The sequence below is a fragment of the Ixodes scapularis genome, unplaced genomic scaffold (genome assembly GCF_016920785.2).
Source record: "Ixodes scapularis isolate PalLabHiFi unplaced genomic scaffold, ASM1692078v2 PGA_scaffold30__3_contigs__length_599333, whole genome shotgun sequence".
In the NCBI taxonomy this organism is placed as follows: domain Eukaryota; kingdom Metazoa; phylum Arthropoda; class Arachnida; order Ixodida; family Ixodidae; genus Ixodes; species Ixodes scapularis.
The window spans coordinates 1-25,267 of NW_024609858.1; the positions used below are offsets into that span (position 1 = coordinate 1).

The 25,267-nt window shown below is 46.6% G+C and overlaps 3 protein-coding genes and 1 pseudogene across 4 annotated transcripts; 2 read left to right on the plus strand and 2 right to left on the minus strand.

The window, feature by feature from the left end:
- Positions 1 to 3,656: 3,656 nt before the first annotated feature.
- Positions 3,657 to 4,515, minus strand: LOC121836974. The gene has a single exon (XM_042292177.1). The coding sequence runs from the start codon at positions 4,513 to 4,515 to the stop codon at positions 3,805 to 3,807; it is 711 nt and encodes a 236-aa protein (XP_042148111.1). The 3' UTR covers positions 3,657 to 3,804.
- On the plus strand, positions 4,454 to 5,233 carry LOC121836973 (annotated as a pseudogene).
- A 27-nt stretch (positions 5,234 to 5,260) lies between these two features.
- LOC121836975 lies at positions 5,261 to 7,794 on the minus strand. Its single transcript, XM_042292178.1, has 3 exons — positions 6,394 to 7,794; positions 5,377 to 5,559; positions 5,261 to 5,326 (listed from the first exon to the last, which is right to left on the minus strand). Exons 1-3 carry the CDS (start codon positions 7,792 to 7,794, stop codon positions 5,261 to 5,263), a joined length of 1,650 nt encoding a protein of 549 aa, XP_042148112.1.
- An 8,312-nt stretch (positions 7,795 to 16,106) lies between these two features.
- On the plus strand, positions 16,107 to 23,198 carry LOC8050404 (peptidoglycan-recognition protein SC2-like). 2 transcript variants are annotated; one of them, XM_040503526.2, is made up of 5 exons: positions 16,107 to 16,261; positions 18,219 to 18,325; positions 21,224 to 21,520; positions 21,933 to 22,138; positions 23,002 to 23,198. In XM_040503526.2, exons 2-5 carry the CDS (start codon positions 18,301 to 18,303, stop codon positions 23,176 to 23,178), a joined length of 705 nt encoding a protein of 234 aa, XP_040359460.2. In that variant the 5' UTR covers positions 16,107 to 16,261; positions 18,219 to 18,300; the 3' UTR covers positions 23,179 to 23,198. The 2 variants fall into 2 exon arrangements, with proteins under 2 accessions (XP_040359460.2, XP_040359461.2); XM_040503527.2 differs by lacking the exon at positions 16,107 to 16,261 and adding an exon at positions 17,674 to 17,906.
- Positions 23,199 to 25,267: the final 2,069 nt, after the last annotated feature.

The following is a 25,267-nucleotide window of genomic DNA, read 5'->3' on the forward strand; positions in this document are numbered from 1 at the left end:
GGCAGCCTTTTGGTGCCTAAACTCTTATCACCGAGAATTCTATCTTGCACTCTAAATGGAGGATTGTGACAATAAAGCTCACCTCAATAATTATTTTAAACGTCGACCAAACTTGGCAAACACACACCTTAAGCTTGTTCGTGTGTGGTGTGTGTGATGCCAATTCACCAAGTGACGGAACGACGAGTTCGGACTGACGACTTTTCATCCTCCGCGAGGATATGCCGCGGCTGCCTTAGGACCACACTGCAAGATAAAGCGGTCTAGCAAAAATGAGACTCTTTCCTTCGACATCTTATTCTGTAGCACGAATTTGTTAAACCTTTAATAGATAGTATATTTTTGTTTTGTGATTGCTCAGAATTACCCTCGCACAATATATGGGCCCCAAGTGTTTGTGGGAGGACGGTTTGCTCTAGTTTTCAACGTCGACATATTTTTTTTTTTTTTTGCTGCATAAATTTTTGCGACAGTATAGCCTGCCGGTAACAGCCATGTGGAAGCAGTAGAATGACAGTCCAAGGTTATACCCTGCCTCGGTGTAACTTTGCCAAGAATGAACGATAATCCCTCCATTGCGGGCCGACGGCTTCGATATCCGCTACGTATACGAGCGCACCGCGCACATCTTGGAGCATGACGCAGCGAAAAGCCTGACACTACTTCTCAGTAAAAGCGCACTCCGGTGATACGTAGTCGCGTTCCCATTGGCCCACCAGGTTGCAGCTTCGGCCTCTTGGCCCATAGAGTTATTACAATGAACACTAGAGGCTCATCTGGCACTAGTGATTACGGGCCTTCGAGTTGCAAATTGAAGCGCACGGCAAGCAGTCTACTTTTGCAGTCTTCCTGTGTATTCTTAAGGGAAAATGTACGTGATATTTTTGTCTTCTCCGGGGAATAATATTAACTAGCGCAGTTGCTTTGCTCGTAACGGGCTCTATGTAGCTTTATTCACATTATAAATGTGGAATTTATTTACTCAATGTTTTTTTTTACTACTGAGTGACGTTTAAGTTAGCAAAAATTAAGGCCCAGGTTTATGTTGTACAGCGTGATATGTCAATACAAGCTATCAATTTAAGCAAAAAACGTGGAAGACGTTTACAATTCTCTGTAACGAAGAATTGGAGCGCAGCTCTTGAGGAGGAGGAGGGGGGTACGGGGTGAAGGGTATGCGAATCCTTCCCCGCTAAATTTAGCGGAGATATTGGCAATGTTAGATCCGCTGACGTCATACGTCACGCGACGTCCCGTGTTTTCCATAATGACGACACATGTGGCGTCACAAGGGTAACGTTTCGACGTTACCCTCGTTACCCTCACGGGGAGAACCCTCACAAGGGCTACCCTTACGGGTGTAACCCTCACGGGGGCTACCCTTATGAGGGTTACCCTCGCAAGGGTAACCCTCATGAGGGTTACCCCCGTGAGGGTATAATCCTCGTGATTGTTACCCTCATAAGGGCAACCATCGTGAGGGTTACTCTCGTGAGGGTAACCTTCGTGAGGGTAACCCTCACGGGGGTTACCCTCACGAGGGTTACTCTTGTGAGGATAACCCTCTTGAGTGCTTGCCTTCTAAGGGCGCCCTCGTGCAGATAACCCCCGTGAGTGTTTCCCTCGTAAGGGTAACCCTCGTGACGTAACTTGACATCACACACCCCAAAATGCAACGCTCGGTTACGCCGACGACGGCGCCGAAGGCGGCGCCGCTCAACCCGCAAGCGTGCGCCTAAGAGTTGCGCTCTAAAAAAACAATTGAAAAGTGCGTAGGGCTTAGTGAAGCTATAATAACATTAAGATGACGGAAACGCAGTTTCTGCCATTGAACCCCTTGAACCCATGCCATTGAACCCCCCCCCCCCCCCCCCCCCCCCCCCCGACATAAAATCCTGGCTTCGCCACTGACCGCGAAGTTCTTGAAGTGTTTGGGACATGCGCACGTTTTCCCGTTTTCTTCAACATAACCCCCGCTAGACACAGATTTTTGTTTTTCTCTGACAAGGAAAATCGGCACGCACAACACCACCAAATCTGCGGGAAAAAAGATACCCTAAAAAAACGCTCCCAAATTCAGAAAGAAATAAACCGCGAAAACAGGCAAGCCTAGCTCATATGCAATGATTGCAACAATTGAGGCCAGAATACATTTTTGCGTAGCAGCGAGCTTGCACAAAAACAAAAAGAGCCAGGGGTGTGTCAACGGTAAGGTCAGTGACGACTCCCAACAAAAATAAAATAGACGAGAAAAGGTAATGGACGCGTTTTTATCACGAACTCGTGCAAGTCTCAAATCTGTATCAGACGGTGCGGAAACTTGATACTTCAGAAACTTTTTTTTTTATATATAATAAATTATATTACCGCAGGTAAAAAAAAAAAAAAAAACGTGTGCTTGCTACCGAAATACCGCTACTCCGTCGCGTAATCGCAAAAAACAAAAACAATTGAGTCCATTTATGATACCATCTACTTGTCACACCGACGACAGCCTGCAGTTTCGTAATTCCCTATCATTGTGACCCATTGTTGTTGCGCCGACTCCTGGGCACGATTCTGTAGACTCGTCGAGTTCTGAGCATGCTCTCTCGTTCTCGCGTCTAGTTTGTGTCTCGGATCACGAAGGCACGCCCCATGCTTTTTTTGTCTTCTTTTATGTATTTAGATTTTTATTCTTCTTAATTTCCTATAAGGTTGCGTCTTCTTTCTGCGTTTGCTTTCTCAAACTTCACAGGCCTCTTTTCACACAAAAATGTACTTCTATGTACCTCAGCCACTTGTCTTGCATGCGCATAGCTCCCACATAACACTCCATAACGACGCACTACGAGAACAATACTTTCATGACTTTATAAAGGCAACTAAAAGTCATACGCAGGCTTCTACCAGCACTGCATAAGATTAAGGTACGTGTGGTTATTTTTGACAGATGAATGGCTTCAAGCTTAACTGAACTGAACACTAAAAATAAAATAAAAGACTCAAAACCAAAGATTCCACTTCTGCGCCGCCGTGCCCTCTGAACATGTATTGCGACATCGCTGCTTCAAAACTGTTCGCCGGTATTGTCGCCATTTGGATAACAGTTAAGCTGAAATGAATAGCGCACGAGACAGAAGTTGAGTTTGCATTAAAAGCCCCATCGCACTCTCTGGTCATATTTTCGAAGCATGCCCACGCCGGCTAGTTTGATCAAATATCCTATCTTCCCTCGATCATATCGTCATTAATATTATATCTTGTCTTCTTAAAAATCTATAAGAGTCGTAACATGTAAAGAAAAGCGGGCGGATTGGGCATCAACAAAACTGTCGTGTGTACATCGTAGATTATGGTAGGGCTATGGCCTACTGTGATGATATCTCCCATGCGCCTTGTCTGTCAGAGTAAACTGGTTGTGCTCTTTTCCTCATGGGGCGTTGACGACTCGTATGGTTCCTATACTCCGTATAGCAACAATACGAGGCACATGGTTATAGAGTTCGTCATCTTTCTGTACGGGTTCTATAATCCCGAAACCTATCATGTTCAAGGAAGGCCCAGGGACCCGCGCTTTTGATACGGTTTATTCGTGCCATCAGCTCGTGGCGTCGGCTGCGTCGTTGAAACAAAGTATATACTAGGTTTGTTATCTTCGTATCCGTTGTTGTTGTTAGAACGTTCTTTATTGCCTTGTTATATATAATATATGTATACATATATATATATATATATACACACATACACACACATATACCATACACACATATAATGCACCATTGTCGTCTGCATCGGTGCGGGCCTAAGGATCTGCCGTTGCCGTCATGGCGGTCTGGGTGGGTGTTGGTCCCAGCGCCTTCGGCTGCTGCAAAGTCGTCTACCGGGGCCGTCGTCGTCGTAGACGAACTCCGCCAGCTTTGTCCACAGCAGGGAGACGATCGTCTTGTCACGACTGGTGGGTAGAATCCAATCAACATACGTCGCCGGACGGATCTCGTCTGGGAGTTCCTCCAGTTTTGTTTTCCGAAGGCTAGCGTGGCGCTCGCACTCCCAGACAACATGGGCAGCCGTCGCGGCACCCCGGCACCGGCGACACGCCCCCTCGTCAGGATCGTCGCCGAAGAACTTATGGCGCAGCGCCGGGGATAGGACAGTGTTGGTCGCGAGGCGGCGGACGAGGGTCTGAGTGCTCCTCGGTAGGTCATTCGGCATCGGAGGAACGGGACGCAACTGCTCGTCCGGGCGTTCCTCCCGCTCCTCACGAAAGTGCCGTAGGATTCTCCGCCTTCGCTGTTTAGCACTTTCCTTGACGACAGACGGGTCGGCCGGGCCGGCTGCCTCGCCGGCTGAGTTGTGGAATGCGTTCGGCGCGGATGCCATCTGGCGAACTGCTGCTCGCGCCTCGCTGTGGGCCCACTCATTGCCGTCAATGCCCGCATGCGCGGGCACCCAGGAAATAATAGCTTGGATGTTGAGCTTGTTTCGAAGTTCTAGGAACGCGGCGAGCAACTCGCCGACTATTCCCGTGTACATTGAGGGGCTCCCGCTCGCTCGTCTGCAAGTTTCGTACGCGCGAGTCGAGTCGGTGAACAGTAGGAGCCTGTGTGGGATGTCTGTTGGTGCAAAAGTTTGAAGAACCCACTGGGATGCTCGGAGAAGTGCCATGAGTTCCGCTTGCGTAGTGTCGACGTCTTCAGTGGTCGAAAGCGCAGCCGCGTTCGGAATGCCATGGGTGGTGTCGACCCACGCGACCGCCTGGACGTGCTTGGGGGTTCTGTCCTCTCCTTCCCCGTCGTCGCCGGTAGTCGACAGCAAGGTCTCCGCCATGTCAGTGTAGATGATGGTGTGCGTAGGCGGGGATTTGTGCGCGACGCTACGTGTGTGCGCTTTGGCAAAGCGTTTGCGTCGCTCCGAGTTGCTCGTTCCAGGTCCCATGTTTCGTGGGAGGGGTTTTCCGTCGGTAAGCGTAACCGGGGCGGCCCACGGAGGGGGCGAGTGCGCGTCTGCCGGGTGGACGTCCAGACTGGGAGGCACGCCAAGCTCTTCCAATATGGAAAGCCCAGCTGTCGAGCTGCTGAGGCGGTCTCTCTGGGCGAGGAGCGCCTGTTCGGCGAGTTCCGACAGGAGGTTCATGCCGCCGTGTGCGTACAGCTCCCGGAGGGGCGTATACTTAGGCAGTCCGGTAACAATGCGGATGGCTTCGCGATTGAGTTTCTCGAGTTGCTCCGCCTGCCTGGGCGTGAGGACGTGATAGTTATAGCCGTAGAGGATACGGGATTCAAGCAGCGCCGTGACGAGCTGGCGCGTTTCTCTCTCCCGCGTGCCCCACTGGAGGTGTGTGATTCTACGGATGAGGCGGAGGAGGGATCTGCACTGCAAGGCGACTTTCGTCACCCACGTGGTGCCTTTGCCATCTTGATCTATGTAGGCTCCCAGGATCCGAACGGAGGGTTTTCGCTGTATCCTTTGGCCGGCCATGCTGAGGGCGATTTGGTTGCGGACCGCCTCGGTCTTTCTGTGGGGCCCGTTTAAAACCACGACGTATTCGGTCTTCTCGGCCGAGGCGGTCATGCCCACCTTCCGAAGAAAGCCCTGTATGACGTTGAGGCCAAGTTGTAGCGTGTGCTCCTGTTCGCCCGCCGATCCCGTCGTTGCCCAGATGGTGACATCATCGGCGTATACGGCGAATTGCAGCGACGGAACCGCTTCAAGGAGTGGGGGAAGTCTTGCCATGACCAGGTTGAAGAGGGTGGGCGAGAGGACCGCGCCCTGCGGTACCCCGGTCCTGTTCGGTTGAGCGGGTCCAATGTAGTCCCCGGCTTTGATCTTGTACGTTCTGTCGTTCAGGAAACTCTTAACGAAATTGAGAAGGTGGCCGCACACTCCGGCAAGCTCTGCGCTCTGGATGACCGCCTCGTGAGGGACGGTGTCGAAGGCCTTGCGAACGTCCACCGCCACCACCGTTCTCGTCTGCACTTTTGAGTAGGCGTCAAGGACCTGGTGGCGCAACATAAGGAGAATGTCTTGCGTGCTCATCCCGTGGCGGAATCCTAGTTGATGTGGGTGGAGAGGGTAGTTCCTCTCGAGATGCCACATGAGTCGCTCGAGGACCATACGTTCAGTGAGTTTACACAGGTTGCTGGTAAGGGAAATGGGCCGGAGGTTAGTGAGCTCATTCGGTGGCTTGCCCGGTTTTGGGATCGGTATCACCAGGGATTCGCGCCAGGAGCTCGGGAAGTTGCCCGTCGTCCAAATTTCGTTGATCGCGTCAAGGAGAAGCTGGAGGTGGAGTTCAGGGAGGTTGCGCAATTCTGAGATGGTTATCAGGTCTGGGCCAGGTGCGCTGCGGGCGTTCGCCCTTGCTATAGCTGCGTGAAGTTCGCCCATTTGAAACGGTAGGTCCATGCCGACCTGCTCCGGTGTTTGGAGATCCAATGCCTGGAAATCTCCGATCATCTGGGACGGTGTCGCGGAGTCTCGGGAGTATATGGTGGGATCCGGTGAAGCCGCAGGCTGAGGGTAGAACACTGCCCCAGCCTGGAGCGCCAGCTGCTCCTCCGAGATTCGCATGCGTAGAGCCGCTGTCTGCGCCGCGGTGCGTCTCTTAGCTTTGCCCTGCCAATTGCGAAAGATGTGCCATATGCGCGGTCCGCTCATGTTACCGTTGAAGCTGGAGCAAAGGTCGCACCATCTGTCTGTAGAGAGTGTATTTGCGTAATCGCGCGCCTCAGTCGTTATAAGGTTCAGACGGCATCGCAGTCCGGGCGTTCGTCCTCTCTCTCTGTACGCACACAGCGCGTCGAGGCGTTGTTTCCATAGGTTAGCCAGGTGCAAGTCCGGCGACGGCTTGTCCTCCGCCACTTGAAAGTGCTGGGTAGATGACCTTTTGGCTTCGTGTATTGTCCGTAGGAGGTGGGCCAGTTCGTGCGTTTCCGGGTCATCGCCTGGTGTGGTTACGGGTGTTTGCTCCAGCTCTGCGCGGAAGGCGTCCCAGCAGACGACGCTCGTAGTTCGTTTCGGCGCCGTTATCTTGTGGCCGCGCAAACGAATGAAGATGGGCAGGTGGTCGCTCCCCCACGTGTCTGCTCCTAGTTCCCAGAAGAGGGCCCGCCGCCGGTTCGTCCATGTGAGGTCGGTCGTGGTGTCGCCCTGGCGGGCGTGCTGGCCAACTCGCGTTGGTAAGTCCGGATCGTTGAGCAGGCTAAGGTGGTTGTCCTCCATTGCGGAAACGAGGTTCGAACCGTGGTATGTGTCGGTGCTCGATCCCCAGCACGTGTGGCGTGTGTTGAAGTCGCCGCCGATGACAACGAGGGCATCGGGGTGCATTTTCCGCAGGTCTTCGACCCAGGACCAGTCAATGGTGACGCTGTTGCGGATCGACGGTCGGACGTATATCGACACCACCACGACCTTACATTGGGGGAGTTGGAGGGCCACACCCACGACCTCTTGATGTTGCGTGCACCAGCGCTGGAGGTCCAGCTCGTCGTGCGGGATGCGGGCAGCCACTAGGACCGCCGCGTTGCCCCTGTAAATGACGCCGTGCGGCGGCGCTTTGCCGCCCGGACCGTTCGGCGTTCGTTGGCGATGCGGGATGGTGGGTCGCGTATACGTGTCGTAGCCGGGCAGCGAGAGGTTCGGATCCTGGGCCTCCTGCAGAAGCAGCACTACTGGTCTTGTCCCTGCTGGGTAGCGGAGAAGAAACTCTGCCTTCTTGCGGGCGAAGGTTCTGCAATTCCATTGGAGAAACCACGCTGCCCTCTCCTGGGTCGTCCCGGGTTGCGTCTTAGATTGTGGGTTGGTGTTCGCCATGGTAGCGTCCCACGAAAGTTTGGCTCCCTAGGAGCTGTTGGAGTAGTTCTCTTACCAGTGGAATTAAGTTGTGATGCAGAATCATTTCTGTCACTATGCACTGTTGGTGGTAATTTTGCAGCGCCAATTCGCTCTGATTTTCAGGGTGTCCGCATTTGCATTGCGTTGGTGGCGCGGAGGTTGTAGCCATACTCGACATGGTGGAGAATAGAGGAGGCGCAGCAGCAGGAGCGTCCTTCCGTGGTGTTGGCAGCGCCCCCGTCGCGTCCGCTCTCGGGGGTAAAGGGAAGAGGGGAAGAGGAGCAGCGGAGGACTGATGTTTCGGTGTGGGGGAGGGCGGGTCCCCCTCACTCGGATAGACCCCAGGGGAAGACCAGTTAGAGTCGGCCTGTTTGGAGGCGTGTTGGGGGATGGGGTGGGGACCACTTGCCGCTTTGAAGGGAAGGCCGGTTGTTCTCCTCGGATGTCTGCTTTCGTCGTGGTTCTTTTTGGAGCCGTCTTGTTCGTTTAAGTTGGACCTGTTTGTGGAGCGGCTTCGGCTTTTTTCTCGTGTGCCTCCGCCGCGCCGCGAGATTTCCGAGGTCCGTCGAACCGAGTCTGTTCGGCGCATGTCCACGTCGCCACAGAGTAGGTCGCGGTGCGATGCTAAGTTTGCTCCACAGATGGGCAGTTCCGGCAAGCCGAAGGGCTCGATGTGTCGGCCCCCTGTCATTCCTCTTCGCAGTTGGGACCGCTCGCGAGGTGACGGCACGGATTTTCCACGTATATTGTGTCCTTTGGCTGCCGTACTTCCGCGTAGGCTGCTGCGCTTGGAGTGCTGACTGTGTCCTTTGCTCAACGATGGTGGCTGCCCCGGGGCGTCCTTGTCTCCCCGAATCCAAGTAAACTGACGCTTGGAAAGTGATCTTCCCCTTCGGCGTTGGATTGTTGTGGCGTCCTTGCGCCGAGGACTGATGTTGCGCGCGGCGCGCTCCGCGGGCAGCCTTGGTTGTGTGGCAGCTGTGGATTTATCGCGTCGGCCGGCGGAGAGCGCTGCTGCAAAGGTGGGACTCCACGTTCGTATGTTGTTTTCCTCCTGCGACTGTCTTCGGGATGTCGGAGCAAGCGGGGGCTCTTCTATGGTAGACTGCTGATCGTAGTTGTAGGACACCTGGCGCTTGGGTTCGCGTCCCCTGCTCGGGTAAACTCTGTACCACTGTGAACCCAAAGTTACGTGGTCAGGAGCATTTGGGCCCTGAAAGACAACCGACACCGATGTGCCCTGTCCTTTCCGTGTGATGTCCAGGATGGTGTGTCGCGACTGTAGCAAGGTTCGAACTGCTTGCAGGGATTGTTCGCCTATTATTTGGTGCACCGTTCCCACGGAGGCATTTTCTGGGATGGCAGGAAAAGCATAGACCTCAATTTTGTCCAGTTTGGTAATTAGTAGAAGCTTGTCTCTCGTTTCAACGTAAGGTGTGTCAACCGCTATGATGTTTTTTGTAGGGTTGAGGCGAATGTTTGGGATGACATATCGGTTGAACCTGCTCCTGATTTCTTGTGTGATTTTGCTTTTGTTTGATGGTTGTAATTGTACTTTTGCGAGCGAGGGTCGAAAAAGCACGGTGTACAGTCTCTCCCTTTGATTTTCGCTGGTTTCGATTGCCCTTTGCGATTGGCGGTAGCTTACTAGCCTGAAGCCGTCCTGCGTTAGGAAATCGGCAGGTGCGCGCTTGGATGGTTCACGCTCACCTGGCGAAGTATGTTTGGTCGGCGCAGTTATCTCGATGGCTTCTTCGGAGGCGAGGTAGTGAAAACTGTTTGATGACAGTATGTGGGGTCCAGATGTTCGGCCGATATCTGTGCTTGGCTCTGGTACCTCGTTCGTCGTTCTCTCGGGACGCATGGCGATGGAGCGGTCCTCGCGCCGAGTTGGAGAGGTTGGCGAGGCCGCGGCACCGAGGAGAGAAGGGAACCCCGCAGGAGCGGTGCGTTCGGTTTCCCTATCTCCTGAGGCGCGTGACGTCAGATGAGCTGGGGCGGCGTGGTCTTTTTGCGTGTCCTCCGGCAAGATTGCGGCGGGCTCGGATTCAAAATCGTTGGCGGTTGTGGCCATCTTGGATGCTGTAGCTCCTGGTCTGGGTTCTTTTATGCCGACGGGACGTCGTGATCGGGGCGTCTTGATTCCCTCCTGCGTCTTCTTCAATTTTGTGGCAGCCGGTGATGGCGTTACCGTGCCTTGTGTGTGCCGTGGACGTAGTCGCATTGGGCTTCCTGGGTCGTCGCACCGTTGCGAGTTCGTTGCAGGCAGTCAAATCTCTCATCGCATATTAGGCAAATAGTCGATGCATGAAGCTTCGGGGCTACTCTAGGCTTTCTCTAGACATTGATTGTTGATTTCACGCTAAATTAAGTTTTGTAACTTATTGGTGATTTCGATAAACTCAGTGAAAGTGAAGAGCTCACGTGAGGGTGGTGGAGCGGCACTGGATGTTTCCGGTTTTCGGTCTCTATAAAATGTGGTTTCAACGTTCAAAAACCTCTATTTTTATTCCTATGAGTCTATGACAAATTATTGGTATTTTTGATTACCATACTTTTGATCCAAAATACTTGCGCAACAATGTAGTGAAAAAAAAGAAGCCACACGCTCTTTCAACTAAAATTATCTGATGGGCGAGTTGGTTACGCATGATACACATACCTGTCCTGTCTACGTCGTTTAGTTGTCCTTGTTCTTTGCGCTGCAGTGTATATTACGCTCTTTAAAGAACTAGTTCAAAAATGATAACGTTACGCGAATATTTTAACGCGAATTTAGATGTTCGAATACAAAAAATACTCGATTCCAGGTAATATTATTATTTGTAATAATTACCATACAAGTATGGGCTAGACGCGTATACATGAGTAACCATTATTCAAAAAAAAAAAAAAAAAAACTTCTGAGAGACGTAAAAAAAAAGATTCGGCGCAAACGAAAAAAAAAAAACAGCTTTACTTGATATATAAAATTCTTGAGCACAACCGCGTCTAGATTCGAAACAAATTCGCTAAAGAAAAACAACGAAGGCACACAGAAAGATTTCAGGAATATACACCAATTATGGGAAAATAATGAGGAAGTATTATGTACCAACTTATTTTAATAATCTCCCTGATAGTTTACTTAATCTGATATCCTTAGCATATGTGAAAAAAGAAATTCGTAAATGGTGTAGTACGCCAGGAGAACAATAGACAGCTCCCAGACCCATGCATTTTTTTACGTCCCCACTTTATTTTCTGCATTTCCTCTTGCACGCCTGCATTCACTGTTGTTCTCTTCGCGACTGTTTGTATTGCCATGATTTTAAAAGCTAGAGTTGATTATTCTGTGTCATTTGTGGTATTACAAAAATCTATGTAAATCGTTATTATTATTGTATAAAAATAGGTAATTTCGTTTCATGCTTAGTGGCATAAACGTTTGCGCTTGTACACTGTTAAGACGATAAGCCATTTTTTCTTTCTTTACCTCTTATGTTGAGTTCCGCATAAAATGGGCTTCCAATAAGTTGTATCAATTAAGTTTACCATACTTCCGATTTGTTAAATTCATCCCCATGCTGGACTGTAAGTACTCACGCACAAGCACACGGAAATGCTTTTGTGAGACTGAGTAAATTGTATGTATGCTTTCTTTGTGGATAAACTTATTATTATTATTAACGGGTAAAGCTGCATTGCCATTTTTGCGAATCAAGCACGCTTCATTTGCAGGAATATGGGCGTGGTGGCTCACTGTTCTGCTGTCGTCGTAGTTACGGCCCACCAACTTTAAAAGCATTCTCACAACAGACAACTTCCCCCGCTTTTCGAGATAGCACTGCATTCCCAACGCGTGAAGGCCAGACAAAACTCAAGGATAGTTATAGACCAGTGTGTGCTCTATTCCATGAGCACCGCCATGTGTGTTTAGCTGACGCAATGACAGTAAAATGAGGGGAGGGGGGCTGTGCTTTTTGCTAGACTCCGTTTCTTTCTTTTTTTTTCAGAAACCTTCTCACATACCGTAGTGCAAGAACTTCGGAAAGGCATAGTCACGAAGCTCCCAGAACAACACCAATGCCAAGAGTGCTGTAAAGAGCAAAAACCTTGTTTTATGCGCAGCCCCTCTCTTCACAAGAGCGTGCTCTTTGGATTATTATTTGAAATTTTTTTATCGCTGTTGTCGGACAGTGGTCTATAGGCACCATGTAGTGCCATTTGGTTTGGCGCTATCTAGCGACTGAAGCAAGAAACGTTGGGTATACCTGGGAGTGGAAGCTGCATTGTTCAAATGTGAGCAATTACTCTGGTAGCGCCGCTATAGCCAAGTGTCTGAAGCAAGAAATATCGGTAGGCCAAGACACAAAGTTGTTGCAATACATTCTAGAGCAGGGGTCTTCAAACCCCGGCCCGCGGGCCAAATCCGGCCCGCGGAGGTCTTCCGACCGGCCCGTGGCTGGCTGCAGTCCTCCCACTGGAGCCCGGCCCACGGCCCACTTCCAGCACGTCCGCTGCTACTGGCGAAAAAATAAGCGCGTGTAAAACGGCGCCGCGGCGCGCACCAACCGTGTAAACGAAGTTACCAGAAAAAAACGAGAGAGAACTGCCTACCGTAAGGCGTGTCCTCTGGTCATCTTAGTAATTGGACATTGTCATTAGCAGAATCCACACTCCTAATCCCCTGTTCCATATCTGGGTAACTAAGTACGTTAAAATCAATTTACGTCCCTACGTATATTGTTCTTGGTGTACTGTGTCGTAGGTATTAAATATTGTCAGCATAACTTCTATCGCTCTCACTAGACTTGTGCCCTGAGTGAACGTGCCAAAGTTCCTATGCGCTGTGGTTTATGCTGGTATGTTTTCTGGGCTCCAATTATTGCGTGATGTCATGAGCAGCTAAATGATTAAATTTCATAACAAAGTGAATGCATTCATCCATCTTAGAATCTTTTTGTTTCATGTTTACTCTAACTTTATATATTGTATATCTAAATGCTTCGATATCAAAGATTATTTATTTAAATTTTCCTCATTTACATCTGCCCATTTATATTTCCGGCCCTCGAGACAGAGACCGATTCTTGATCCGGCCCCTTTGCCAAAAAGTTTTGAGACCCCTGCTCTAGAGGTTCAGGTGGCGGTAGTATGCTGTTCAATTTTGAAGCAGACAGCAAGCAGTCTAAATTTGACTTCCGGTAATGCATTCCTATGGGAAAACACAAATCTGTTTTCTCTTCGCGCTTGATTATAAGAGCAACTTTTGCTTAGTGATGTGACAGAATAAAACGTTTGGAAGTTTTACAACCGGGTTCATGAAAATATGTGTCAGTTAAAGCGATTTTCTTTGGAATTCATGGCGTTAAACACTGCGCTAAATAGCTCAATGCACATGAATAATACGTGTTCACGTTACAGACTGCCATTATAGCCACGTATTTCCGCATATAGTCAATGCTATAAAGCAGGCAGAAGTTAATCAGCTTGGCAAAACACCAAAAGGATGCTAATATATGCCAAATCAAACAATCAAAACAGACAACAAGAACGAAGCATGGAGTTATGGAACGAAGAGCACGTACTGGATTTGTAACAAACTGTGCATTAGGCAGAAACTGCGTTTTCGTCATCTGAACGTTATTATAGCTTGAATAAACCCTACGCAATTTTTAATCGTACTTTTGGAGCGCAACTCTTAGGCGCCCGTTTGCAGGTTGAGCGGCGTCGCCTTCGGCGCCGGCGTCGGCGTAACCGAGCGTTGCATTTTGGGACGTGTGATGTCACACGTTGCGTCACGAGGGTTACCCTTACGAGGGAAACAGTCACGGGGGTTATCCGCACGAGGGCGGCCTTAGGAGGGAAACACTCAAGAAGGTTATCCTCACGAAAGTAACCCTTAAGGGGGTTACCCTTATGAGGGTAACTCCCGTGAGGGTTACCCTCATGAGGGTTACTCCCGTGAGGCTTACCCCCGTAAAGGCTCCCCTCATGAGGGTTACCCTCACAAGAGTAACCCTTATGAGGGTAACCATCACGAGGATTACCCTCACGGGAGTAGTCCTCATGACGATTACCCTTGCGAGGGTAACCCTCATAAGGGTAGCCCCCGTGAGGGTTAGCGCCATGAGGGTAACCCTTGAGAGGGTTATCCCCGTGAGGGTCACGAGGGTAACGTCAAAACGTTACTCTTGTGACGCCACATGTGTCGTCATTATGGGATACACGGGACGTCGCGTGACGTATGACGTCAGCGGGTCTAACATTTGCCAATATTTCCGCTGAATTTAGCGGGAAAGGAGGTGGCGCATACCCTTTTCCCCGTACCCCCTCCTCCTCCTCAAGAGCTGCGCTCCAATTCGTCGTTACAGAGAATTGTAAACGTCTTTCATGTTTTTTGCTTGAATTGATAGCTTGTATTGACACATCATGCTGTGCAACATAAGCCTGGGCCTTAATTTTTGCTAACTTAAACGTCGCTCAGTAGTAAAAAAAAAAACATTGACTAAATAAATTCCACTTTTATAATGTGAATAAAGCTACATAGAACCCGCTACGAGCAAAGCAACTGCGCTTGTTTCTATTATTTCCTGGCGAAGAGAAAAATATCACGTACGTTTTCCCTTAGGAATACACAGGAAGACTGCAAAAGAACACTGCTTGCTGTCTGCTTCAATTTACAACCGGAAGTCCCGTAGACACTAGCGCCAGCTGAGCCTCTAGCGTTCATTGTAATTACTCTATGGGCCAAGAGGCCGAAGCTGCAACCTGGCGGGCCAATTGGAACGCGACTACGTATCATCGGAATGCGCTTTTACTGCAAAGTGGTGTCAGGCTTTCCGCTGCGTCATGCTCCAAGATGTGCGCGTTGCGCTCGTATACGTCGCGGATATCGAAGCCGTCGGCACGCAATGGGGGGCTTATCGTTCACCCTTTGCCAAGTTACACCGAGGCAGGGTATAACCTTGGGCTCTCACTCTACTGCCACCGCCTGGCTGTTACCGGCAGGCTATACTGTCACAAGGAATTATGCAGCTAAAAAAAAAATTTACGTTGAAAAATAGAGCAACCCCCACAAACACTAAGGGCCCATATATAGGGCGAGGGTAATTCTGAACAATGACAAAGTCAAAATCTACTATTTAATAAAGGTTTAACAATTTCGTGCTACAGAACAACATGCCGAAGAAAAAAAGTCTCATTTTTGCTAACCCGCTTTATCTTGCAGTGAGGTCCAAAGGCAGCAGCGGCATATCCTCGGGGGGATGAAAAGTCGTCAGTCCGAACTCGTCGTTCCGTCAGTCGGTGAAATGACATCACACACCACACACAAACACGCAAACCACGCGACGGACATGGAAACAAACTTGAACACCCTTGTACCTATGCGGTAGTGAGAATATGAAGGCTATTCGGAGTTTCTGATGTTCCGGTCAACGAAAAGATTAATCTAATAACGAATTGCATCGGATGCCACCTCGACGTGCGAAGCAGAAAGCAAGACGGACTTCATTGCACCCGCAAACGATCATCGAGACGGGCGTCTCGATGGGCAGAAATTTCACGAAGTGTGGGAAATCTTCTTCAAAAATAGAAAACTCTTAGGCGTCCAATGAAAGAGGGAGAAACGTGAAACGTTCGTCACATCTGCTCTACAGGCGGTCGCCCTCTGTCCGGAGGCCCTATTCCTAAACGTCTATCATCTCCTCAAGATCCTAGCGACTCTGCGCGCAACAACGGCGGAAGCTGAGCGCTCGTTCTCTTAACCACGACGGTTTGGAATCAAATTAATCTAAAAGCAGTTTTATGCGAGATTGAGTACTCAAGAGAATGGAGTGTTTAACATGCTAGATTTGTTTGTATGCATTGAACAACGACTCATAAATAATCATAAATGCACCGCAATAAGATATTCTGACCATATCTTTGTTCTAGTAAAATATAATTGAGAAAAAAAAATCACTTGAACTTTATCTCAAGCTGCATTATCCTCAACATTTCGCTGAAATGCATTGGATCGTATTGAATGTTTCGAAATGAGAATTTTGGGAATTACATAAAAACACTAATCAAATTATCGCAATCATGTTTTCGCCAATGATTAAATTCTTTTGCGCGAAGTTATTGATAATGGCATGTTGCTTCACTTCTTTATGTGTTCGTTATATAGTCTTGATTCTCATCACTCCTATTTCAAGGCATTCATTGTAAGCACATAAGAAGGCGTAGATAAACCACGTGGCAGTATTTTCTTATTGTTTTCTGGAATTTCCTTTTTTATACAAGAAGGATGAGCTTTTTCCACCGCCTTTCAAATCAATACTCTGGGCTGCGAGCACTGGGAGGAATTTTAAACGAGTCATGACCACCACTAGAGCAACAATGCTCTCATTCGTTCTCCTAGTCTCGGAATGAACTGCGGGTGAGGGTGCATCGGCGACGTCGGCTGAAGTAACACGACGTAAGTTTCACCCTAGATAGCGCGTATTTTTTCTTGGTTTGTGATGACCGACTCCCTTAAAATCATTTTTCCTTATATTTTATTTCACTTTTTAGTTTTAATTTTCTGAAGCCCGCCTATGACGATGATCACCCCTCCTTGACCTAGCCGTTTGCACGAGTCGGCGACAAGTGCTGGAATTTTACTTAAGGGCACTGTGACACTGTGACTTCTCCTGTGCATCCGAGTGTTTAAATACGCAGGTTTTTATATTTTAGTTTCAACATTTATTTACTTTGAAAATGCGGAAAAGGTACGCTAATGCAGTTTGTTCAGGTGAGTTATACGGTCAGGGGGCATTTCTAGAAGGCTTATCTTTGCAACCAGTCGGATAATTCATCAAAAGTGTTTAGTTAATTATTAGAGAAATAAACATATGGTTTTAATTGGAGACTCGCTGACGATTATCGAAAACCGCTAAATCAGTAAATTTGAGAACGACTTGAGACACGTGGAAAGACAGGATAGCGACAAAGTTACCACTATTGCAGCAGGGGCAACGCCAGAGACGGTAAACGCGGATAATTAATTCACGTTTCCCCACCACTAGCTTGGAGCCTGCTGCGCGAGTGATAACTTTCCAGCAACCCCGCATTTCCCACGTGCTTATAATCATTCTAAAATTGACTGATTTAGTGGTTTTTGATGATGTTCACAATTTTTCAATTGAAACTATTTAAGCAGAACGTAATGGCGCAAGTGATCTGGTGTATACTGAACATTTTAAAGCAACCCAAGACTGAGGGATATGAAAGTCGACACCAAGAAAAGAGAAGGAAAACGTCTGAAGCACAGCCTTTGTTTAAAGGGCCCCTGAAAATAAAAGATTTTTGTTTTTATTTTAACAGTCTGGTTGGGACGCGCGTGTCAAAAAAAGTAATTTTACGCGAAAGAAAAATTTACAGTAATATTGACGGCGTGAGACTCGATTTAGTTGGCAGTCACCTCCTTTCCACTTGTTTTCTCTCTCGGCAATTTGGGCGCGTGGAGGAGAGGTGGATCGTCTTCACCTTCGCGACCTACAGGGTGAAACAAGGAGACGCCAGCCTTTTTAAATCGACCGGAAAATTCGGTTTCTTAACCTATCGCACTATGATTTTGTGCAGCATTGCCCACAGATGGTGCATTTTTTTTTTGTAAAATTTGCGAAGAGCGAACTTACTTGAGGAAAAAGTAAAGAAAGAAAAAGGCTTAGCTCCTATGGAAACGCAGCGACGCCACCGGTCTGCAAACAACACGGCGCCGTTTCGTACGGGAGACAAGAGATGGCGCAACAAACGCCGCCAACGAACGAGCATACGGCGTCGACAGCAGGCCTTTTTAGCAGACGACCGTTTCGACTCAAAAGCGGCGTGCGTTCCGCAGGCGGCGACAGTAGCAGAAACGAAAAAGACAGGCGCGGTAACAGCAAGGAACTGCAGTTCCTTGTCTGCGAAAGGGACGGCTCTCGACGTCGTCTACTCGTTCGTCGGCGGCAGTTGGCGTCGCGACCGCTTGCGCCATCTCTTGTCTCCCGTTGGAAACGGCGCCGTGTTGTTTGCAGACCGGTGGCGTAACTGCGCTTCCATGGGAGCTAATGCTTTTTCTTTCTTTACTTTTTGCTCAGGTAAGTTCGCTATTCGCAAATCTTAGAAAAATAAATGCACCATCTGTGGGCAACGCTGCACAAAGTCGTAGCGCGATAGGTTAAGAAACCGAATTTTCCGGTCGATTTAAAGAGCCTGGTGTCTCCTTGTTTCACCCTGTAGATGGTCATTCCGGAATGACACGTGACGTCATGAACTTCGCGCGCAGAATTTTAAATGAATCTCTCGCTATAAATATTGCTCTAAACGTTTTTTTTTTTCGAGTAAATTTTACTTTTTGGCACGCGTGTCTCAACCAAAATGCTAAATAAAACTTTTTTTTTTCTTTTCAGGGGTTTTAAGACATCTTCCTTCTCTTCTCTTGGCGTCAACTTTCGTATTCCTCAGTCTCGGGTTGCTTCGAAATGAAAACATATGTTTTATTTTAATTTACAAATAGGTAACTGAGAAAATTTAATTAATTACGCGACTTACTGCGAAGATTAGACGCTTATATAATGCTCCCCTGGCAGTATAACTCACATGCACAAACTGAAATATTCTATCTTCTACGGATTCTTGTTTTTAAATAAATCAGTTAGAAATCAAAACAAACACCGTATATACTGTCCTCTTTCTAAGTTAGGGATGGCAAAACGCCAAGGCAAGTACAGTGGTCCAAACTGTTTATCACAACTTAGCTGGGGCTTGTAAAATGTAGTCGATGTATTGTGACATATTCCGTGTAAACCTCTAAACCTTTCGCAGAAACACGTTCTGTAGCAATTTTCTTAAGTACTCATATTAGGTTTTTAAATCTAAGATTTATTTAGATTACCAAAGGTAGAAATAACAGCGTCCTACATGCTTGCTTGAATACCAGCTGAACGTAGAGAAAAATCGGAGGGGAAACCAACCGGCTCAGCTCCAGGCCGTCACAGCGCCCATTTGATGTTACAAATCCTGCCTGTCTTCAGTACAATCATAATGATCCCACTCAGTGCGGCACGAGCATTTCGCACCTCAAACGTTCATAATCGAGTTAATATCGTGTTTTTTATTCACCTGAGTCAGTGTGCGGGGATTGTGTAAGTTACTCTCAATAGTCTTCCTGCAATTTGGAATTGGTGCATATTTTGCATTGCCAACTGTTCAAAAAATAATAACAATCAAAACAAATCTGATGAGCTTGTAACGAAACTTATGTATAAAGCAAAAAATCCTCTAAGGTTTTCGATTAAGCTGTCGTAACAACAAGCTAGGTTGCATTAAACGCACCACAACAGAGCGATTCGCAGGTACTCGAGAAAAAGTTCTAGCAACACATGCATCTGTAGAGCGCACGCAATGACACAGCATTATATACAGCATTTTTAAGGCGCTTTTCAGGCACGCAGTCTATGGACCGCCTTTGCAACACGAACAGCTAAGAGGTTCCGAAAGCGTTGATTATCTGCGAACGTTTCAGCCTTTTCTCGTGCTTTAATCCTCGCCACCCAAAAGCGTGGTGCATGCGCGCTTGTAACCAATCTCCACAAAATACGCCCGCCATTTAATAGCAAACGTTCCTCTTGTTGTTTGTATCAAAATATAAAATATTTTGCGAAAGCAGTTTACACTTGAGGTATGCGAATAGTGAAAGTTCTACTCGAACCGAAGGGTGTAGAATGTCTAAAAAGTCCTATGTCGAGTCGAATACGAATATCAAAATTTTGTTCGCAATATTGCCGCGCGTATGATCGAGAAGATACGCTACTCCTTTGATCTATAAGATTCGTGTACACTCTTACCCGGAGTGTAAACGATAAGGAGGCGAGAATGACCTTGCCTAGTCAGTCTCGCCCTAGCTCTTTCCCAAACATTCTAGGCCCAAACACGTGCAATACTACAGTTCTGCGATTTCTCAAGTCAAATTGGGGGGTTTTACGTGCCAAACCAACGACGGGCATCTGGCTGGCCCCAGCGGAGGACTGAGGATTAATTTCGACCACCTAGGGATCCTTTGACGTGCGACCGATTTAACCACAGATAAAAAATTAGCTTGCTCACATATAGAGTGGAGTCTATCTATACCAGAAATCAAGCGGCTAAAAAAGCTGCCGCACTAAAAGTAAAATTTGTTTGCCATAAGGTAAGCAGATACGACGCCAGGCAACAATGCATTTAGTTAGAGTAGAAACTTTAGAAGACTCAGTTGAAGCAGTCAAGTTTTTTCAAAGAAAACATGGTTAATTCGACGTCTAAAAAGTTAATTAGCCAATCAAAAAACCTAGTAATTGTACCCACCCAGTTCTATCCTCGTTCTACAATTCTACTTTTTTATGTTTATGGGACACAATTTAGGCATATATGAGAATTTAAGTGTGAGTATGAATTTAGGCAGGTGTATAAATGTTATCATGTGCATTTTGTAGTTGTGCAAATGACTGAGTGGTGCTTAAGCGAGGCCTTTGAGCTGTTCGTAAGCACGAGAAAAAGAAATAAACATTGAATAAACATTGAGTGAGCATAACGCAGAAGGTTTCACGCTCTTTTTATGCGACTCCCATCGCGAAGAGTTTATAATAACCCGTTTGATTTTGAAGAAAAGTTTCCAAAATGGTATTTTGGCAGTATTCAAACACAATTAGGTGATATACACAATTTTTAATATTTATATAAAAATCACAAAAGCATTAGTCAATATGTAACTAAATACAATATACTAGACACGCAAAGTATTTTAAATGTATATAAAATACTGCCTATTTCTGCGAGAAAGCATAGCTCCCGCCCTCCCCTAGAAAAAGAAAGACTGTTTTAAGTGTTATCTATTTCTACTCCATATTTTACAGAAAACGGTAGAAAGCATTGAACACCCGTACCCTGTAATAATCAGACACCATATCTAAAAACGGCTTCCTAAATCTTATTAACGACAAACTGTTTACGCCTGTCGGTTAAAGGCCGACGACCAGTTCGCGCTTTCCACTTTTGCCTCGCTTCCTCCTCTCTCCCCTTCTACCCTGTCTACCGTTGCATGTTTTCTTCTCTCCATGGTGAGGAGGACCTTCTGCCTTGCAGAACCTTGATTCTGGTCGTCAGCCTTTAATGATAAATTAATAAAGTGCCCCCACCCTATTTTCCCAAACAAGATGGGGGCGTTTCGCGCGCACAGAAAGCATGTTCCGTAAAGTGAAGCAATTGTGCATGCGTCCTGCCGACAGGAGGTGCGCCGCATTGGTGCGACGGCAGAGTCGTGCATTGCAGGGTTTATTGTGCCACCGTACACAGGTGTGCAGTGATGACGATACGAGTGTGCATTTCGTGCTGCTCAAATATCATGTTTGCTAAAAGTTATCTCTTTTTTTTTCACCAGGTGTACGCACGCAGCAGACACACTCAACCCCAGGCATCGCAAAGAGTCATCATCATAGCAGCAGGAATTCCATTGAGCACAATGCCGTGAACTGGGAATCGGGAAAATGCGCAGAAATTATGTTAGTGAGGCGAAAGGACTGGGGTGCGAGGGAGTCCAAGAATGTGGATTACCTCAGAACAAATGGTGGGGTCACAATAGTGTTTTATCATCACACTGAAGGACTCGAGTGTAATTCTGTGGAAACTTGTGCCAAAATCATTCGCCAATGGCAAGACTACCACATGGACACTAAACGTGAGTGCAGTGGTAAACATTATATTTCCAAATTATTTGTGAGAGGCCAAATGGCAGCTTTATAGCCCCATTTAAGTTTAAGTTCGACAATATCACAATAAATATTGCAATCAGCACAAAGTAAGGTCATTTATTTTGGCTGGGATGGCCTATATGTGGCGGGCGCAACGTGCAGAGGATTTGGAGTAAGCACTGTTCCTCATTGAGCCTTTATTCGCTTACTTCTCTATTCCTGATAAATGTAATATTCTCTTCGTGATTTTTTGAACCATAAATATATTAGGTTTGATTTGATCTGGACATGTAATAAGCACATGAAATGCTATCTGTGAACAGACGATGACATATCGGGTGTTTGTATTCAATGAAAGCATATACAGCTAACAGGCACCTGATGTTGCGTGTCACGCAGGATGGGATGACATCGCCTACAACTTTGTGATTGGGGGCGACGGACGGGTGTACGAAGGCCGTGGCTTTGATGGCATCGGAGCTCACACGCTGAGCTATAACAGCAAGTCAGTGTCCTTGGCCTTCGTCGGAAACTTCACAATCAACGTACCCAACAGTAAAATGCTGGCCGCCGCCGGCGTCCTCATTGAATGTGGTGTTAAATCGGTATGTCTGCTTGGTAGAGAGCGCAGGAAAAATCTTGAAAACCGCTCTTTGTCTATGAATCTATTATTGCCACGTCTGTGGCGCACGGTTTTATGCACTAAAGTGTTTAAATTTGACGTCTATTTAAACAAAGCTTAACACGAGTATATGTAAAGGTTCGTCGCACTTCTAGAAGTAATTTAGTCACTATTCATCTGCCTTTTATTGTCGCAAGCCTTCATCAAGCACAACGGTAACTACGCACATGAACGGCTGGTCAACTGGTGATGTTTGAGTTGTCCGTTTGAAAGAAGAGGAAATATGCAGACCTTCCAAAAATGAATTAATGCCTATTGAAGAATATAGAAATGTCACTGGCGACGTCGTTTGAAACATTCGTTTTCTAATACAAATTTTATGTACAAAACAAATATCAGTATATTGCCAACAGATGTGCAGACGTCCTTTCGCTACGCAGTGGCACATATATTTATGTATATCTACTAACATTCAGGTTGCTTGTTCGTATACCGACATCGGTTTAGTTACGTTTTGCGTACACCGAAAATTTGATTCTCGGTGCTTAGATGCAAGTAATCAAGCGACGCTTACGCTTGACATATACACAATGATGCTAATAAATGTTGGAAAGGCAGAAGAGCAATAGCAGCAGCAGGATTCACATAAACATTTAAGTATTGAGGTTCTAGGAGGTAAATGCATTAAATAAATGTAAACGACGTAATGTAATCTTTTTTTTTTTCGGGGAGGGAACTTCCTTTTTAACGATTTATAAATAGACAGAGAGGGTTTCTCTGCGTGCGCTTATGTGGAACAACGTGTCGCGATTCAGGTAGTTTAATATTCTCTATTTCAACTTCCAGGGGAAAATCCAAGCTAAGTACAGCCTCCACGGTCAAAGAGATGCAAACCTCAGAGATTGCCCAGGAGAAGCTATCTATGCCTTAATACAAGAGAGCACCCATTTTGGCGGTAGATTGGATCCCTATATATATACTCCTCGCAGCGGTGATTTGGACGAAATAAACACAGTTCAATAAAGGAAAGTATGATGCAAAATTAATATCAATCTGCACTGTGTTTGAAAATTGAACTGCTTAACCTAAAATCGGTCTCTCTCTCTCTCTCTCTGTCTCTCTCTTTCTCTCTCTATATATATATATATACACAGGGTGTTTTTCTTAAGCTTAACAGATTTGTTTTAAGAAAGCCGTGAAAGTTACACTTATGCCGCTTGTGAAGGTGAGTTATACGTCCAGGGGGACATATTATAGGGGGCGTATCGTAACGATCAGTCGGCTAATTAAACAAAATTCGTTAATTAACTTTTCAATTGATGATTAACATGTGGTTCCAATTAGAAACTTGCTCAGCGTCATTGAAAACCACTAAATCAGTAATTTTCAGAAAGACTTTGAGCGCGTGAGAAGCGTAGTAGTGCACTAAAGTTACCACTCGTGGAACAGGTACAAATCTGGCGGTTTCGATAAGGCGCCCGCGCGATTTTTCCGTCTCTTATCTAGCCCCAGCCTTGTCCAGCTTCACGAGTGGTAACTTTAGTACAATACTACGCTTCTCACGCGCTGAAAGTCTTTCTGAAAATTAGTGATTTAGTGGTTTTCCATGACGCTGAGCAAGTTTCTAATTGCAACCATATGTCTATTTTTATTAAATAAAAAGTTAATTAACGAATTTTAGTTAATTAGCCGACCAATCGCTACGATTAGCCCCCTATAATATGTCCCCCTGGCCGTATAACTCACCTCCACAAGCGGCATAAGTGTAACTTTCACCGCTTTTTTTAAACAAATCTGTTAAGCTTAAAAAACACCCTGTATATATACTTCTTAGGGGTATATAAACATTCGCGCGCTGTACACTCGCTACCTGATGAAGAGCGGTCCCCGCTCGAAACGTCGTAATAAACTTCGAATTAGTAACTCCGACAGTACGCATCTTTGACTTATTAAACTTTTCCCGGTCCACTGTTTTTTTTTTTATTTACCTTACTTTACCTATATATATATATACTTCGGGTAAATGCTTCAAAAACGAAGCTGGTCTGCTTTCATAGCCCTTTAAAAAATGTAAGCTCGACTTCTCAGCTATTTCTCCACAACACCAATTGTTCATGCTCTAACTGTACACCTGTTGAATATGTTAGCTCCGTAAAGTATTTAGGTCTTTAGTTCGACAGTGATCTCTCATGGAACTCTCACATGTCATATATATGCCAACGATTGAGAACTGTCTCATGTCTGCTTTACAATATCAAATCGTTTCTACCTTTGTCAATTAGAAAGAGCATTATGCACGCATTAGCCTATAGTACAGAAAGGTATGGCATAAGCGTATTTTTTAACTGTCCACTCTTTTGGCACTCAAGAATTGATCGTACGTTAAAGGGAATTCTGAACAGTGTAGCATACAACACACACATGTCATCTAGTACGAGCTTGTTTGCTTCACTTAAGTTACCGTGTTTTCATTCACTCTTTCTTCAAACAGTAATTTGGCGACACTTCTGGGAGAGTGAGTTTAAGGTCTCGGCCAGTCCATCTCGCGAGCTTAGATCTGTTCTGCGTTTTCAATCTCCTCGAGTGAGAACTCACTATGGTGAAAGCATGCGTTCTTTTTATGTGCCAAAAGTTTTTACGACGTTCCAGCTGCTCTGCTTGCCATTACCTAAAAAAAAAAATGCTGAAGACCTCTCTGAGAAACATGTTCGCCGATGTGGCTAGATAGTGGTTTTTTCCCATGTCGTTATTTTTCTTTTCTTTTGTAGTATGGTGCTGTACGTGCTTTTTGTGGTAATCGCTGTACATGCCAAATGACGACTACATTTATTGCGTGAAGTTTTTTTGTCTTCGACCCGTTGACTCAATGATTTTCTTTCTACTAATAAGTTTTTTTTTTACTGAACATATGAAATATTTGAGAGAAAGACTCATGAATTCAAGGACCGTGTCTTCGAATGTACTCTGACAGTGTTTAAAAATACTCATGCGTGAGTGTTTTTTTTTTACATTTATGACTTTAATGATTGTAATCGACACAGTGATCAAGACAACGTTTGCTATAGTTTCATCTTCACAGCTTCACCCAAGTCACTGACACAAACATTCCGAC

Coding starts and splice junctions, on each gene's coding strand:
- LOC121836974 (XM_042292177.1), bottom strand. CDS start 4,515: ATGTACACGGGAATAGTCGGCGAGTTGCTCGCCGCGTTCCTAGAACTT.
- LOC121836975 (XM_042292178.1), bottom strand. CDS start 7,794: ATGGCGAACACCAACCCACAATCTAAGACGCAACCCGGGACGACCCAG. Junction 5,560..6,393: donor ATCTCCAAACACCGGAGCAG/GTCGGCATGGAC, acceptor TTTCTTCGGAAG/GTGGGCATGACCGCCTCGGC. Junction 5,327..5,376: donor ATGGCAAAGGCACCACGTGG/GTGACGAAAGTC, acceptor CCTCATCCGTAG/AATCACACACCTCCAGTGGG.
- LOC8050404 (XM_040503526.2), top strand. CDS start 18,301: ATGTTTTATTTTAATTTACAAATAG. Junction 18,326..21,223: donor TTATTTTAATTTACAAATAG/GTAACTGAGAAA, acceptor TTTTTTCACCAG/GTGTACGCACGCAGCAGACA. Junction 22,139..23,001: donor TTGAATGTGGTGTTAAATCG/GTATGTCTGCTT, acceptor TTCAACTTCCAG/GGGAAAATCCAAGCTAAGTA.